This window comes from Eleutherodactylus coqui, chromosome 9 (assembly GCF_035609145.1).
Source record: "Eleutherodactylus coqui strain aEleCoq1 chromosome 9, aEleCoq1.hap1, whole genome shotgun sequence".
Taxonomy (NCBI): Eukaryota; Metazoa; Chordata; class Amphibia; order Anura; family Eleutherodactylidae; genus Eleutherodactylus; species Eleutherodactylus coqui.
In genome coordinates this window covers 137,646,559-137,663,125 of record NC_089845.1, presented here as the reverse complement: position 1 = coordinate 137,663,125, position 16,567 = coordinate 137,646,559, and the positions used below count along the sequence as shown (strand labels likewise).

The 16,567-nt window shown below is 44.4% G+C and overlaps 1 protein-coding gene across 3 annotated transcripts in view; it reads left to right on the top strand.

Annotated features, from left to right (window-relative positions):
* PKHD1L1 (PKHD1 like 1) overlaps positions 1-16,567 on the top strand; it is a 195,482-nt gene that overhangs the window by 9,803 nt on the left and 169,112 nt on the right. For 2 of the 3 annotated variants that reach the window (XM_066578545.1, XM_066578543.1), the window contains exons 2-3: positions 11,384-11,470; positions 14,572-14,652. In XM_066578545.1, the coding sequence (XP_066434642.1) occupies positions 11,422-11,470; positions 14,572-14,652 (130 nt within the window). In that variant the 5' untranslated portion in view covers positions 11,384-11,421. Of the gene's footprint in view, positions 1-6,165; positions 6,414-11,383; positions 11,471-14,571; positions 14,653-16,567 lie in introns of those variants that run through there. The other variant, XM_066578544.1, reaches the window with a different exon arrangement.

Genomic DNA, 16,567 nt, shown 5'->3' with positions numbered 1-16,567 from the left:
TAAAAGCCAGGGCAAAGGATTGCTACTTTCCTGAAGTGATGCAAGGTATTTTTAACACAAATATGCCTCGCATCCACGGAAACCTGGCACGCTGGCGATCGTGATACCGGGCCAAGTTTCACGGTCTGATATTGCACTCACCTGTGTGAAAAAAATACCATAGACCCAAAAAATGTACCCAAGCTGAGGAAAAACTCCACAAAAAAACATGAGGTAAGAATCCGTGGAACGTATCGTTTCCATCTTAAATGTAAGATTATTCACATACGCATTAAGTGATTTTAGGTTCAAAATAACTCTAAAGGAGCCATCCGATTTGGGAACTAAAAGTAACCAGGAATAATAACCTCGGCCCTGTTCTAGCACAGGGACTAAATCAATTAAATTAAGGACACCCTCCTCCAATCGTTCTTGGAGGCAGGGAGACTGTACAGGTTTTACGCAAAATTTTTCAGGGGGTTTAGAGGCTAGTTCTAACTTATAACCTGACGAGACTACCCTCAATACCCAGGGATTTTCGGAAATCCGATGCCAATTCCCTGAATACTGAAGGAGTCTACCCCCCACGGTACACTCTTTATCTGGGATCAGGTCTGGAAGGAAAACCCAAGCCTTTCACTCTGCCCCCTTTCGGGTAAGACCACCTACCCCATTTTCCTTTGCTCTTCCCTCTTGAAGGGCACTGATTTCTTCGGAAGATAATCTGTCAGGAACCCCAACTTTTTGTCCACTGCCTTCTCCAGAATTTTATCCAGAATTGGGCCAAAGAGATACTCGCCCTGGAAGGGGATTGTGCATAGTTTACTTTTTGACGTCGGGTCTCCCGCCCATGACCTGAGCCACACAGCTCTCCTGGCGAAGTTCCTCAGCCCCACGCTTCTCGCGGCTAACCTGACAGATTCCCCCGACGCATCGGCTAAGAAAGCTGTAGCTTTTTTAATCAGCAGAACACACTTGAGGATTTCTTCCCTAGGGGTCTTCAAGTGGAGATGGGACTCTTAACTGGTCAAGCCACAGATACAGAGATCTTGCCACAGATGTGGCGGCTATGTTGGCTTCAACGACTGTGAATTGCGGATTCCCACACCCCTTTGAAGAAGCCCTCCATTTTCCGCTCCATCGGATCTTTAAGTTGAGAACTATCTTCGAATGGGAGCAACGTTTTTTCCGCTAACTTAGCCACCTGTACGTCCACCTTTGGAATCGTACGCCAAAGGGAAGCATCCTCTGTTGAAAAAGAAAGTCTTTCTTTGAATTCTTTCTGAACTGTGGAACCCTATCTATGCCACTTATTCAGAATCATTTTTAATAGATTTTCATTGACTGGAAAGCATTTCTTGTGTCGGGTTCTAAGACCCCTGAACATCTCATCTTGTACTGATCTAGATTGTTGTACTTCCATAACTTCCATGGTGTTCTGTACCGCAATAATTAGCTTGTATAAATCCAAGTTAGAGAAGTAATATTTTTTCTCTTCCTCGGGCGCAGGAGCCGAAACCTCGGATGAATCGTCAGATTCTTCAATCTCAGAGTGTTCAGGTGAAGAGACCTCATAATCCCTAGTGCGGGCTCTTTTCCTGGATGGCCTCGACTGGGAGTCAAAGGACTGTTTCTTCAGAACCCGAACCTCCTCCCGGACCATCTCCCAGATTTCTCGTAACAAGTCTTGTTGCTCGTCTTTCACAATTTTAGATGTACATTCCGAGCAAATCGGTCTCTTAACGTTATCATCCAATTTTTTGGAGCATAACGCGCACCTCTTAATCCTCTTTTTATATTGTTTGGCTTTTAATGCTTCCTCCTAAAAAGCGAGAAGCTATTACCAATACCAGATAAAAACATTTCCTTAGCCATGCTGCACAACTTTTGTCCAAGTGGACTACTTACAGCTGGCACAATCCCCTTCTACCAATCTGCGCTGTCCATGGCGCCTGCCAGGTGAAAAAGGAGCCTGTTGTTAATGGAGGAACTTCCTAGATTCAAATTTGGCGCTTTAAGCGCCGGCGCAGCGTCTGATGTCATCGTGTCCAATGTCTGATGTCATCGTGCACGGCGCGGTGCCACTACAAACCCGGAAGCCAGTTGCCGCTAGACGCTGGGAACAGGAGCGCAGGGCAGACACACCTGCCGCTCCGTCCCCTCCACATCACTGGTGCCGATCCGACAGATGGAGCTGCTGCGTGACCGCCTCAACCCGGCCGGATTCCCGGCTCCCCGGTGAGTAGCACCGCCGGCCCGCAGCCGCCTCCATCCACAGCACCGAGAGCTCCCTCCTGTGTCCAATTGTTAATAAAACTATTGAGCCACGTATCCATTGTGATGATTTGGAAGTCGGTGGGGGGTGGCCTTTTGTCCCAAGGAACACAGGTGGGGCAACCTCCATGTGCGTTATCATGATGGACTCATGGAAAAGGAATTATCGGTAAGAAATAATTCTAGTCTTTTTCCTAAAATCCTTACATATGGAATCACCATAAGGGTCTATTCACACATTGCTGATTTGCTGCAGATTTTGATGCGGATTTAGATTTCACTCCTCCAATTTTAATTCAATAAAGGCCGCCTGCATACGGCCGGGTCGTGCCCCTGCAGAGGCCTGCAGCTCACCTGCTCCCGGCGTTTACCGTCTCTGCTATGCGCTGGCTGCCGGCCAGCCGGCGCATGCGCAGAGTGGAGCCAGCCCATCACTACTGACATTTCTGTGCGGGTCTCGCACATAGAACATGCCACAATTTGTTCTCCGCGTGTGTTTTCACGCGGACAAATCGCGGCTGTATGCATAGGATTGCGTTTTGCGGGCACGGGCGGAAATTCTGTGGGAAATCCTGCCTCAGAATTTCCGCCCGTGTGCAGGGGGCTAAAAAGTGTGACCTTTCCACCCATCTGTATGTGACTTTTTATTAGTTCCTTTGAAAGTTCCATTTAGTCTAAAATTATTTGAAAAAGAGTTGATTATGTATGATGATCCGTTTTTCCCTTAGTCCTGCCAGCAGCACAATATGCGAGGATTCTGCCCCTGTATACTGGTAGAACAGATGGAACTTTTAGGCCCACTTCACATGGGCATATTTGTGTATGCAGAATTTGTGCGCTCAATGCGCAGAGAATAGAACACATTGATTTCAGTGGCTTCCTTCAAATGCATACATTTTCCTACACATTTCGGTTACACAAAAAACCCACAGCATGCTCAACTTTTTTGTGCATTTGCTCACCCAAAGTCTCCATAGAAGTCAGTGGGAATGCGCATAGACACGTGCAATACACTAGGAGATGCATGTAGCACTGCGCAAGAAAAAAACACATCTGGAACTAATTAGCCATTTCAGTCGGTGTGTCTGTTTACAGAGTGCAAATGAACATGCATTGTGGGTGCAAAAGGTACAGCAAAATACGATGATGAGCGCACAAAAAGGCTTGTTCAGTGCACAAAATAGTTGCGTGAGGCGCTCACAAATGCACATATGCTCCTTAACCCTTTGCAATCCAATTTTGAATTCAGGGTTTTCTAGGGGGCTTTCTCTTTCTGCCATTATACAATGGCACCATCTGCTGGCTAGAGCCAGTGTTGCAGTATGGGACATGCTGGAGAGGCCCCCGACAATAACCTGCCGGACGTCTTCCGACATCGGAGCTGTACAGCCTTCAATCAGAATGTCTTCAGACGTCAGACAGTGAATTGGAAAGGGTTAATAATAAGAAAAAAAAAGTTAATAAATTAACCGTGGCCCCCTTTTATTAGATCTAGCTATCTCTAATCTGGTCAGTTTCTATTCTAAAGAAAATCCTATATGGGGGGAGCTTGTGCCGCTGTCAGGACTAAAGAAAAACAGATTATCACACATAATCAACACTTCCCTCTTGTCCTACCAGCGGCACAATACGGGGAACTAGTGAGAAGATACCCCATGGGGAGGGTCCTCAAGTAGCACAGCATTTAAGATCAACAGACATCCGCTTTAAAAATGTGGAGGCTAGTCTATAAGGCTGTATGAACGCATTCTGGGAGCTCCAAGAGGCTGTCTCACAAATATACTCTACAGGCAGCAGGGCTTTTTCTGCCCAAGAAGTGTCCACAACTCTAGTAGAGTGGGCTTTAACAAACTCTGGGGGATCTAGCCCTTGAGAAGGGAAAGCAGGTTTAGTTGTGTATTGCTAACCCACCTACTAGAGTGTGTTTGGAAGTCTTCAAGCCACTATGTCTTGCAGAAAATGGGATAATGAGATAATGCCTTATCGTGCTTATCTGATAGGCCTTCAATAATGGGATTCATACGGGAGGCCACACAAATGACATTTTGAGGAACTGTCTGCTTTCCATGGCCTGAGCCTAAGAGCTCTTCTTGCTGCGAGGATCTGGCTGCTCATCTGGCTTGACGTGACATTATATCACAAATATATTAATCACCAAAGACAAATGTTTAAAGGACTTTAATATTTCATCTCTCGGTACTCCTGCGTCTACATCATCCTGCAGCTGATGCATATTCTTATGTAAGAAATGAACAACCTCACTAGATGTTGATGCCACTACTACTACTACTACTACTACTACTACTACTACTACTACTACTACTACTACTACTACTACTACTCTGGTTGCATCCAGTTCTCTGTGGGTGCTTTTGCTGGATGGTATTGTGTTTCTGTTTGTATCCAGCTTTCTGTCTGTGTTGCTGCTGGTCACTGCAGCTTGTCCATTGTCTATTTCCTGTGTCTGTTACTACTGCATAGGATCGTGTCTAGAGATGAGCGAGCGTACTCGGTTCGGGTGTTTTTGCACTCGAGCACCGCTTTTTCCGAGTAACTGACTATGCAACCCCCCGCTCAGCCCCGACGCCCCCCGAATCTTTTCATCCGAGTAGTCAGTTACTCGGAAAAAGAGGTGCTCGAGTGCAAAAACACCCAAACCGAGTACGCTCACTCATCTCTAATCGTGTCCTGTTGTTACTAAATGTCCACTCTTCACTCCTTACGGTACAACTGCCCCTGGGTTCCTGTCTTCACCAGGTGGATAGGGATGACTAGGAGTTAGGGATAGACAAGGCGGCCTGGACCTCCCCACCTTCAGGAGTACCTGCCGGTGAGAGTTATTTAGCCCATCCTAGTTTAGCGTCAGGTCCGTCCTCAACTGTTGCATTGAGTTCTAGTTTTTGCACAGTTTCCTTCCCGGAGTCAGCGGTCCGTCCTGCCGGATGGTTACTTTGGCCCCCTAGAGGTTGGTTCTGAGGCTCCTTCCAGGCCAACAACCAGGTCGTAGATCCGGATAGACTTAATTTGTTTATTTATCTCTTCTGTAAGAAAATAAGTTTTCATGACTCTCTTATCCTCTTCAGAAGAGGAGGAGGAAACAGGATATTCCGGCATGTGCAAACCCTCCTCAGCAGATGATATAGATCAAGTACTTCGTACTTGATGTCTGGATCTTTTGGGTCGGTGTGAGATCTCTCTTATGGAGTTCCGAAAGAAGTTCTTAACACAAATTACAACATCCTGAATAGTAGCTTCATTAGATGGTTCTTTTTGCCAACAGGCTCGATAGGGATTGAATTCACAATCCGACACGCCAGGTGTCTGTGCTTTGCTGATGCCTTCCAGCCCGGCCAGTCCTGTTCAGCAGAACCTGCTCCAGACATGCTGAAATGAGAGTTTATAACATTAAACTCTGTCTAGCATATTTCTGCCGGCCCGTTGACTGCTGATATAGCATGCGGTTCAGTTTGGGCATGGTAACCTTATCAATCAGGTATGTCTAATCTGTACGGTGCACCGGGGAAGACCTTGGACACAACACGGATGTGGTTGTCACAGTTTGAAGTTCTTCTCCAAAATGATCCCTAACCAGTCAGAGGCTGACCACTCCTGATAACTATCCTATCACTGATTGACAACATGTATAACATTTTTGTCAGGGAATCATTATATATACGAAGCACAAATACGCTCGTCTGAACAAGCCCTTAGGACCGTCTTTTGTAGTTTGGCTCAGAAGTTTCCCATTTGGATGCCTCACAATTAAAATAGCCAATACTTACAGTGCAGATAGAACTGAGGCTTCCAGAACCTCCCAATTTGGTAGGATTCCAGGTGCTAATTCCATTCTAAATCCGTAGTGATCATTTTCCACCACTAGGGGGTTGCTCAGGAAATCTAACCATGACATCAGATGGTCGTGCCGAAAGATGTCCCACATAATTCTGGGAACCTGCAGATAAACGTCTAACGCTGGAAGTTGCATAAAAGCAGCAGCTTCTACAAGACGGAAGAGCGACTGCTGGAGGATGTGAACAGACTCGCTGCGACATCACATCATATGGGAAGCTGGATCAGTCGTTATTTCATGCCCTGAGCGTTCGCCGGACCTCGCAGTACTCCTGGGCAGGAGCCAACCGCAAGGACGGTCTTGTAAGCAGGTATGAAAACCCCAAAAGTCCCTCAGTCAGTTCTTCATATTTCATTCTTTACACTGCTAAATTAAAGCAACTATTTTTTGGGGTGAAGATATTAGGATCTCTGCCTGCTGACAGTGAATGTTGTTTATATCCATAGGCTGAACACCTGTACAGATCTAATATATCTCACAGCTGAGAGTTTGGGCTCACTTGAATGGGCGTATTGTCACTGTGTCTTAGGGCTTCTTCACACGAGTGCATGTGCAAAAACGGATTTACGCATGAACGAGGTTGGATAAGGTACACTTCCATGCATGTCTGCGTATAGTATTGTACTTGCCCTTTCCGTGGAGCAAAAGGCTAATTAGCCTAATGAGGTCACCTGCATTTTGCGTAGTGTTTGACGCATCTGCTGGTGTATTTGCGCACCTTCCTTTTGGAGCCTTTGCTAAGCAAAACACCGGAAGATAGAGCAGGTCCTACTTTTTCTGCGCGCGCAAAACACTCTCTTGAGAATGGACCTACTGAAATCGATGGGTTCTATTCTCAGTTTAGTGCGCGCAGATTTTGTGCTTGCTAACACGCTTTGCAAACAGCTCGTGTGAAGAAGCCCTTAGGGCTCCTGCAGATGACCATGACGTTTTAATGCTCACGAGAGCGTGACGTAATTGTGCTCTGCATGGAGCGCTATCATGTCCTGTTGTGAGCGCATCCACGCTGCTTGCTGTGCTTTTTTTCCCACTCCCGAACCCGTTCACATAGGTGCGGGATACACCCTCACCATGTTTAAACTTCCCTGCGAAATTACGCCATTCACTGCGAAGTTTGGTGCATACGGGATGCGCATTTGCACACCCCCATAGACTCCTTTTAAGCTTCGGGTGCGCAAATGCACACAAAAATAGAGCATGTCGCATATTTTTTCACCCGACGGAGATGCAGGCACTAAAATGTGAAAGAACCCATTAAAAGTTATGTTTTTTTTTTTTATGTGATTTGCACAAGCGATTTTGCTTTTGCAGAATCACCTGTGTGCAGGAGCCCCTACGTGCATATCTTTCACAAGCGTAATACGCAGTACACACAGAAAATACGTAAGTAACATCCGTATTTGCAGCATATTACACGTGTAATGCAATCCAAAATAGAACATGCTGCTTTTTTTTCCTCACAAGCTTAATATGCAGGTGCTAGACGCACAAATCTCACATAAATATGAACCCCATTTTGTTGGGTATGCCCTCGCGTCGCATCGCCCATTCGCTTCAATGGACCTGGCAGCAGCTTCACACCGGAGGATCGCTACTTCCCCGAAGTGATGCAAGACGTTTTTGATACAAAAACGCCTCGCATCCACGGGGAAAGCTCACGTTGGTGAGCGCAATATTGGGCTGAGTATCATGACCCAATATTGTACTCGCCCGTATAAAATTAGCCTAAGGGTATGTGCACATGCATGATATTTTTTGTCTGATTTTAGGACCGAGAAATTTCTTCGAAAATCTGACAGAAATAGCCCCCATTCATTTAAACGAGTGCAGGAACTTTTTTTTAAGCAGAGGAACAGTCCGAGTAAAAAGAAAAAAAAACCAGTATGTTCTATTCTTGTCTAATTCCTGGACAAAAATAACAGATATCAATTTGGGGCGAAACTTTAAAATCGTCCAGTAGCCTTACAACTACGGTCCATTCATGCAAGGAACTTCTAGACTCCTGTTGCCCTAATCGGTAGGCTGCCCAACAGTAGAGCCCCCACCAATCATAGTTATTTCCTATCTGTTATATCTTGGCACAGCCCCATTAAAGGGGGTCTATTTTCAGTGCTGCGGCCTTCTCTCAGGCCTGTGATGTCACATTCATCAGTCACATGGCCTGAGAGTGGCTCACTCTCTTTCAAGTGTATTGGATTGAGCTGCTATACCAGGTATATCTATGAAATGTAGAGCGCTGTGCCTGGTATGTAGTGAAGTGGCCGCAGTGGTCACCCAAGCACTTTAGCCATTTTAACCAGCTGATCAGCCATTCTGTTATTGATGACCCATCCTTAAGTAATAGTTCCACCAGTTTTCAGATATATCTAAGTGAGCCTCCGTTATTAGAGGTTAATAATGGTTGGATGGTTTAATGGATCTATAGTGCCAGAACAGCATGAATATATTCATCATAACACACGAAGAGGATTAACAGTGGAAGTGTGAACAAGTGCTGATCACTAAAGTTCAGGCCCCAAGTTTGTACAGCGACCTGCCAGGAATGGGAAAGTTTCTGATAAATTTCTCTATTGCCTTACTATTCCAGCACTCTCCAAAGATAAGTGTTAATTCTGTTCATTCCCTGGCTTGCACGGACTTACTCCCTTCTAACTCCTGCTGGAGACTTATTATCTTCTGGGAGTTGACTGTGAAGAGTGCCGTTATAGTGAGTAAGCAGAGGAATTTGTTATCGGAAAGTTTACCCTTGCTGACAGGCAATACCGGGATGTGGGAAGGGCGGTAGTAGGCAACGGCTTAGGGCACCATCTCTAAGTAAGCTACCTGTACACGTCCTATAGCTATTACCCTGGCCAAAGATGTCTTAAGAGTAAATTCTTAAGTCTTCAGAAGTCATCTGTTAAGTTTATGCAGGGCTTATTCACCATACCTACACGAATGAACTAATAAAGAGGTTTACACCAAGACATAACAGTCCAAAATGGACTACACCGACAAACATAATAGAGAAAGTTATCCCTAGCAACTTTTGGGGGAGTGGACCCTGCCTACAAGCAGGATGATCGTCCTGACAAGAACAGCCCTGCATCTCGTGCCTAACGGCCTAGTCTTTCCCTAGATGGAAAGAAGAAAAGAGAACAGAAGTAGACGGATCTAAGATAAACCCCATAGGTACTCAACACACAGATGTGCACATATGCATCCCACACACAAAACAAGACATAGATGAAGGCGCTCACACACTTTCGAGCGAAAAGGTGTTGAGGCGTTCCCAAACCTATGAACGGAGGGGATTCAGGTGTCCACACACCTAAGGACGGAGGAACCCTAAAAACACCAAACAAGAATTCTAATCTGGATGCGGGGAAAGACCAATAGAATTTAGAGTCTAGACTCAAACACCAACAAGCAAACTACATTCATCTGACACAACATAGAGCTAGATGCACACACCAGCTGGATCCAGACCGAGCACTGCACAGCACACATCGTCACACAACTAGGCTATAGAATGATATACACGTCAGAATGGGTGTGACTGAGTTAAATATACTGATACCATGACTGATTGGTCAAACAGGGGACACACCTCCCTGTTGACCAATCAGTCCATACACCATAGGTGTCTTCTTCTCATACCCTTTCTGGTTGCTCTCCTTGGGAATAGACGATGCCCACCCCCACCCCCCGACCCACTCACCCCCTAGGTGTCTCCACACACTTTTTGGGTGCTCCCCATAAGGAGAGACAACACTCCTCTTGACCCACATTACAGGCCACTCACCAGCCAAGCCAAAAACCTACTGCACACTGATGAGGGGCAAACGCCCCGAAACAGCCGTCTGTGTATGGTTTTCTGGCTTGGTTTCCTATTCCCAATCATTGTTTTACGGACTTGTTAAAGAGTCGTACATTGATTTGAAGGAATGCTGCCATCCAATATTTGGCGCTGAACAGGTATTGTTCCATCTTCCTTATTTGCATGAATTACCTAGAGGAGCGTGCACAACCTTATAATTCTCCTCACTCACCTCTCAAGTGTCTTCTCACACCCCTTCAGAGTGCTCTCCTTGGGGAGACGCAATGCATCCCCTCTGACCCACTCACCCCCTAGGTGTCTCCACACACTTTTTGGGTGCTCTTGTTAAGGAGAGACAACACCCCTCCTGACGATAGGAGATGTTACAGCAAAGTAGAGAGGAAGACCCAGTAAGGGGTATTTTTATCAGGCAATGTCCCAAGGACCTTGTACGGTGACAGGCTAACGGCAGACAGCAGAGCTGAAGTCATAACCACATGGACCAACCTGACATAACGCCACCCTGGTTCTGCTACCTGTTATGGAGGGCACACTGTAACATCATGATGGTCTGGGCTGGATAGAAAAGAAAAGGAAAGAGAACATCGACAATCAGTAAACATTTCACCTGTGAGTTAGTTACTGGATTAAAAGCTTATTTATTACACATTTGCCTGTGTCTTTTAAAATCTATTTAAAGGGGTGTTCCCGATGGTCCCGGGCATGCCGCCACACCCGCGCCGTGCGCCCCTCCGGCAACCACAAGTCTCCTTCTAACAGCTGTACAGACAGTGTGTGTGTATATATATAATTTGCAGGTCGAGCTTGTGAACAAGCGAGTATTCCTCCCCTTTGCATATGTATGTTATAATTATGTGCCATCCAAGCCAGTTTCATTTTAGCCTGATGAAGGGTCGATAAGAACCCGAAAACTTGCTGTAACATCATGTATTTTTGTTAGCCATTAAAAGGTGTCATACCCAGATAATCACGGCCGCATAACGGAATAGAACAAAACCATTGATTTTGATGGTTTTGTTTTTATTTGCGGTATTCTAGCCCGTTAATACTACGTGAGGGAAAGATAGGGCAGGACCAATCTTCATGCTGTCTTTTTCAGAGTCGTGTGCTATGGCGCGGAGTTTGAATGGCCCCATAGAAAAAAATACAAGCGGTGGGCATAGTTCCGCATATGTTTTTTCCCTATGTCACATATTGGTAACAGCATTGAGCTCAGAATTGGCTGCTCCTCTGTACCTCTAAATACGCTGGATCGTACAAAGAGCTTGTATCGTAACTCAGGCAATCACTGCACACACGTATGTAAGCGGATTACATGGACATTACATGGCTGCTCATCTATTTCCATTACTGGTGTTCTTCCTAGTAGAGTCCAGTGTATTAATGTTAATTCTACCCAATTAGCCTTTAAATAGTGACCTTTAACGACTGCTCCTTTGTTTCTATCTTCCTTCCTGCAGCCCCGGCTGGTGGTGGGCACCGACTAACTACCGGCACCATGTTCTTGGCGACAGTTCTGCTTCTCTGTGTCTCCACTGATATCACATGTAAGTAACTAGGGTTAAAGGGGTATTCCCAAGATTGACTTTTATTGCCTATGCATAGCAGTGAGACCCCCACGGATTCGCAATGCTTGGTGCCGCTCTATTCATCTTCAGTGGGACCACCAGAGACAGCTGAGCGATAGTACTTGGCTATTTCCATCAGTCCCATTGAATTAATGGAACGGCAATGCACGTACTTAGCCAGTGCTCTATTCAATCTCCACGATACAGCAGGGGGTGCAGCGAGCCCGCAGTAAGGAGAGAGAGGGGGACACATTTATGAACGACTGCCTATGAATGACCCCCGTTCTGCTCCGCCTCCATTCACTGAGCGATGATCATTCCTGTGTAGTATATGGAATGATCATGCTAGATCTGCAGTGGATTTGCCATAGCTTGTAATAATACCCAAAGCATATATTCACCAGCTCACCATCCCTAAGGCAATGTTTCCACGGATGTTCCGTGTGTTCCCTCTACATGGAAAATCTGCGGCATTTACAGAAGCAGTAAAGTGGATATGATTTTGAAAATCTGGTCACATGCTGCAGGAAAAAATCCATGCAAAACTATGCGGAAATTGACGCGCAATACGGAATTCAAATCCGTAGCACGTCAATTGCAACACAGTTTACGCTTGCGGAATCTACCCTTTCACAATGAGGGGTTGCGTTTCACATCAGAATCCCCTTTGAAAACTCAATTTTCAGCTACGGATCTACTGCAGACATTCCGCAGCAAATCCTCCCTATGTGAACATAGCCTAAGGCCGGGGTCACACAGGTGTATGCACACTTACCTGCGCATTTGTGCCGCATATTTGTGAAATGGCAATAGCGCATTTGTGTTTTGCTGTACTTTTTGAGCGCTCCCATTCACTGAAATAGGCAATTAAATGAATATGATCAGTATGTTCTATTTTCTCGGGTAAATGAGCAGAACGAGGGAGCACGCTGTGTATTTTTTTGCACGAACGAAATGTGTGCGCAAAATAGGCTTTTGTGAATGAACCCATTGAAATCAATGGGTTCTATTCGCTGCATACGCAAGAAGCTGCGAAAATATGTTTGTGTGACACAGGCCTACAACCGACTTCTTAAAGGTGCTAAAATCGGCAAGACTTGTGCATTGCAAGATGCACAAATATGAGCCCATTCTTTTCCTGCATCGGATTGTGGCATGATCTATCTGGCTACGTGATGTTGCATCGCACCGCCCATTGTTTTCAATGGGACTGACAGCAGCATCAGCGGCAGCAATGCGCCGCCCCATTGAAAGCAATTGGAGAAACTCCGCGATCCTCTGCCACGGCTGTGACAGCCGCACCGGAGGATCCCTGCATCCCCAAAGTGATGCGAGGCTGTTTTCCTCGCATCCCTGGAAAATTCACATGGTGGCGAGTGGGACATGGAGGGGGGATTCACGCCCCTTACCGCGCTCACCTGTGTGAAGTTGGCTTTGGAATAAATTCACATGGCTCAAAAAAGCTGTGGATTTTGTACAGTGGAATGAGCTATGGAAATTTTGCAGCATTTATAGTACAAGCAATCCCACACACTGCAGAGAATATGCACAGCGTAAACTGACTTGCGCTTCGGCTTTTAACCCCTTAGTGACCAGCCCATTGCCTTTTTACATCCTGCCCATGTGGGCTTTATTCTCTGAGGATGTAAAAACACGTGTACTGCAGAGAATAAAGCCACGTGGGCTCTGGACGTGACAGCTCCATGCTGTCGGTGCCCGCAGGTCGCCGACAGCATGGAGCTGTCATCCTGGGCTGTGAATGGTCCCCCCGGGCATTGCAATAGGCGCTATCCAATGGATAGCGCCGATCGCAATAGAGTGAAAAAAAGTTTTAAAAAAGTTGAAGATTTAGCTGCCCTGATGGATAGGTCTTCAAGCAAAATCTATGTTCTGAAAACCACCGATTATTCCTTTCATTTTGGGCCCCATTGTGCATGCGGACATAATATTAGAGCCACAATGGGTATGTTTCTGAAAACAGTACAAACAGGGGTATCTATTTTGGGGTGCAAGGCTTCATTCATATGTGTGCTGTACAAAAAAAGCTGTTTTTAAAATGACAGAATTGCCAAGAAAAAGAAAATCACAATTTTTTCCTTTTGCTTTGCTTGAATTCATTCAAATACTGTGGGATCAAAATACACAGTACACCCCTAGATAAATTCGTTAAGGGGTCTAGTTTTCAAAATGGGGTCATTTGTGGGGGTTTTCTATGGTTTTGGGTGCTCAAGAACTCTACATGTGTGCTATGGGGCATAAAAGGCCTTCAAGCAAAATTTCTGTTCTGAAAGATACAGACTACTCCTATATTTGTGAACACGGAAGAAACAGGGGGATCCATTTTGGCGTGTAAATCCTCATTTTCATGAAAACTATAGAAAAAAAATATGTCTTTAATACGACATATTTGCAAAAATATGAAATTTTAATTTTTCTCCTTTAAATTGAATTAATTCCTGAAAAAAAACTGTGGGGTCAAAATACTCATGACACCCCTCAGTGAATACACTAAGGGGTGTAGTTTTTAAAATGGGGTCATTTGTGGGGGTATCTATTATTCTGACACCTATGAGCCTTTGCAATCTTGGCTTGGTGCAGGAAAATAAAGTGTTCCTCAAAATACTGAAAAGTAATGTTAAATTTCTACGTCTCCTAAATAGTTAAAAAAGCATAAACGTTTTTCAAGTGTGCTTCCAGAATAAAGTAAATAGATGGAAATATATATCTTAGCAAAAGTTTGTACAGTATGTTTGTACATATTTGATATATTACAATTGAAAATGTGAAAAAACGATAATTTTTTCAAAATTTTCCCAATATTGGCACTTTTAATAAATATACACAAATTCTATCTGTCTATTTTCACCACCTAAATGAAGTACAACATGTGGCGAAAAAACTGTCAGAATCACTTGGATATGCAAAACCTTTACGGAGCTTTTCTATGTTGAAGTACACATGTCAGATTTCCAAAATTTGGCCTGGTCATTAAGGCACAAACAGGCTTGGTCACTAAGGGGTAAAACATGCGATACTAGTTGAGTCTGCCTCTAATACCAGATCATTGATTTTCTTTGCAGATGCACGAGTCACAGTATCTCAGGTCATACCAAATTATGGCAGCATGAACGGAGCAACAAGGATTACAATTAAAGGAAATGGTGGGTATACTAGACCGATTCTAAGACATCTACTACCACTATATACTGTACTCAGCCACAACCACTGTATACTGTACTCATCTACAACCACTATATACTGTACTCATCTACAACCACTGTATACTGTACTCATCCACAACCACTGTATACTGTACTCATCTACAACCACTGTATACTGTACTCAGCCACAACCACTGTATACTGTTCTCATCCACAACCACTGTATACTGTACTCATCCACAGCCACTGTATACCATACTCATCCACAACCACTATATACTGTACTCATCCACAACCACTATATACTGTACTCATCCACAACCACTATATACTGTACTCATCCACAGCCACTGTATACCGTACTCATCTACAACCACTGTATACCGTACTCATCCACAACCACTATATACTTTACTCATCCACAACCACTATATACTGTACTCATCCACAACCACTGTATACCGTACTCATCCACAACCACTATATACTTTACTCATCCACAACCACTATATACTGTACTCATCCACAACCACTATATACCGTACTCATCCACAACCACTATATACCGTACTCATCCACAACCACTATATACTGTACTCATCCACAAACCACTATATACCGTACTCATCCACAACCACTGTATACCGTACTCATCCACAACCACTATATACTGTACTCATCCACAACCACTATATACTGTACTCATCCACAACCACTGTATACCATACTCATCCACAACCACTATATACCGTACTCATCCACAACCACTGTATACCGTACTCATCCACAACCACTATATACTGTACTCATCCACAACCACTGTATACCGTACTCATCCACAACCACTATATACTTTACTCATCCACAACCACTATATACTGTACTCATCCACAACCACTATATACCGTACTCATCCACAACCACTATATACTTTACTCATCCACAACCACTATATACTGTACTCATCCACAACCACTGTATACCGTACTCATCCACAACCACTGTATACCGTACTCATCCACAACCACTATATACTTTACTCATCCACAACCACTATATACTGTACTCATCCACAGCCACTGTATACCGTACTCATCTACAACCACTGTATACCGTACTCATCCACAACCACTATATACTGTACTCATCCACAACCACTGTATACCGTACTCATCCACAACCACTGTATACTGTACTCATCCACAATGACTATATACCGTACTTATCTACAACCACTGTATACTGTACTCATCTAAAACACTATATACTGTACTCATCCACAGACACTGTATACCGTACTCATCCACAACGACTATATACTGTACTCATCCACAACCACTGTATACTGTACTCATCTACAACCATTATATACTGTACTCATCCACAACCACTGTATACTGTACTCATCCACAACCACTATATACTGTACTCATCCACAACCACTGTATACTGTACTCATCTAAAACACTATATACTGTACTCATCCACAACGACTATATACTGTACTCATCCACAACCACTGTATACTGTACTCATCCACAACCACTGTATACTGTACTCATCTACAACCATTATATACTGTACTCATCCACAACCACTGTATACTGTACTCATCCACATCCACTGTATACTGTACTCATCTAAAACACTATATACTGTACTCATCCACAACCACTATATACTGTACTCATCCACAGCCACTATATACTGTACTCATCTACAACCACTATATACTGTACTCATCTACAACCACTATATACCGTACTCATCCACAACCACTGTATACTGCACTCATCGACAACCACTATATACCGTACTCATCTATAACCACTGTATACTGTACTCATCCACAACCACTATATACTGTTCTCACCTACAACCACTATATACTGTACTCATCTACAACCACTGTATA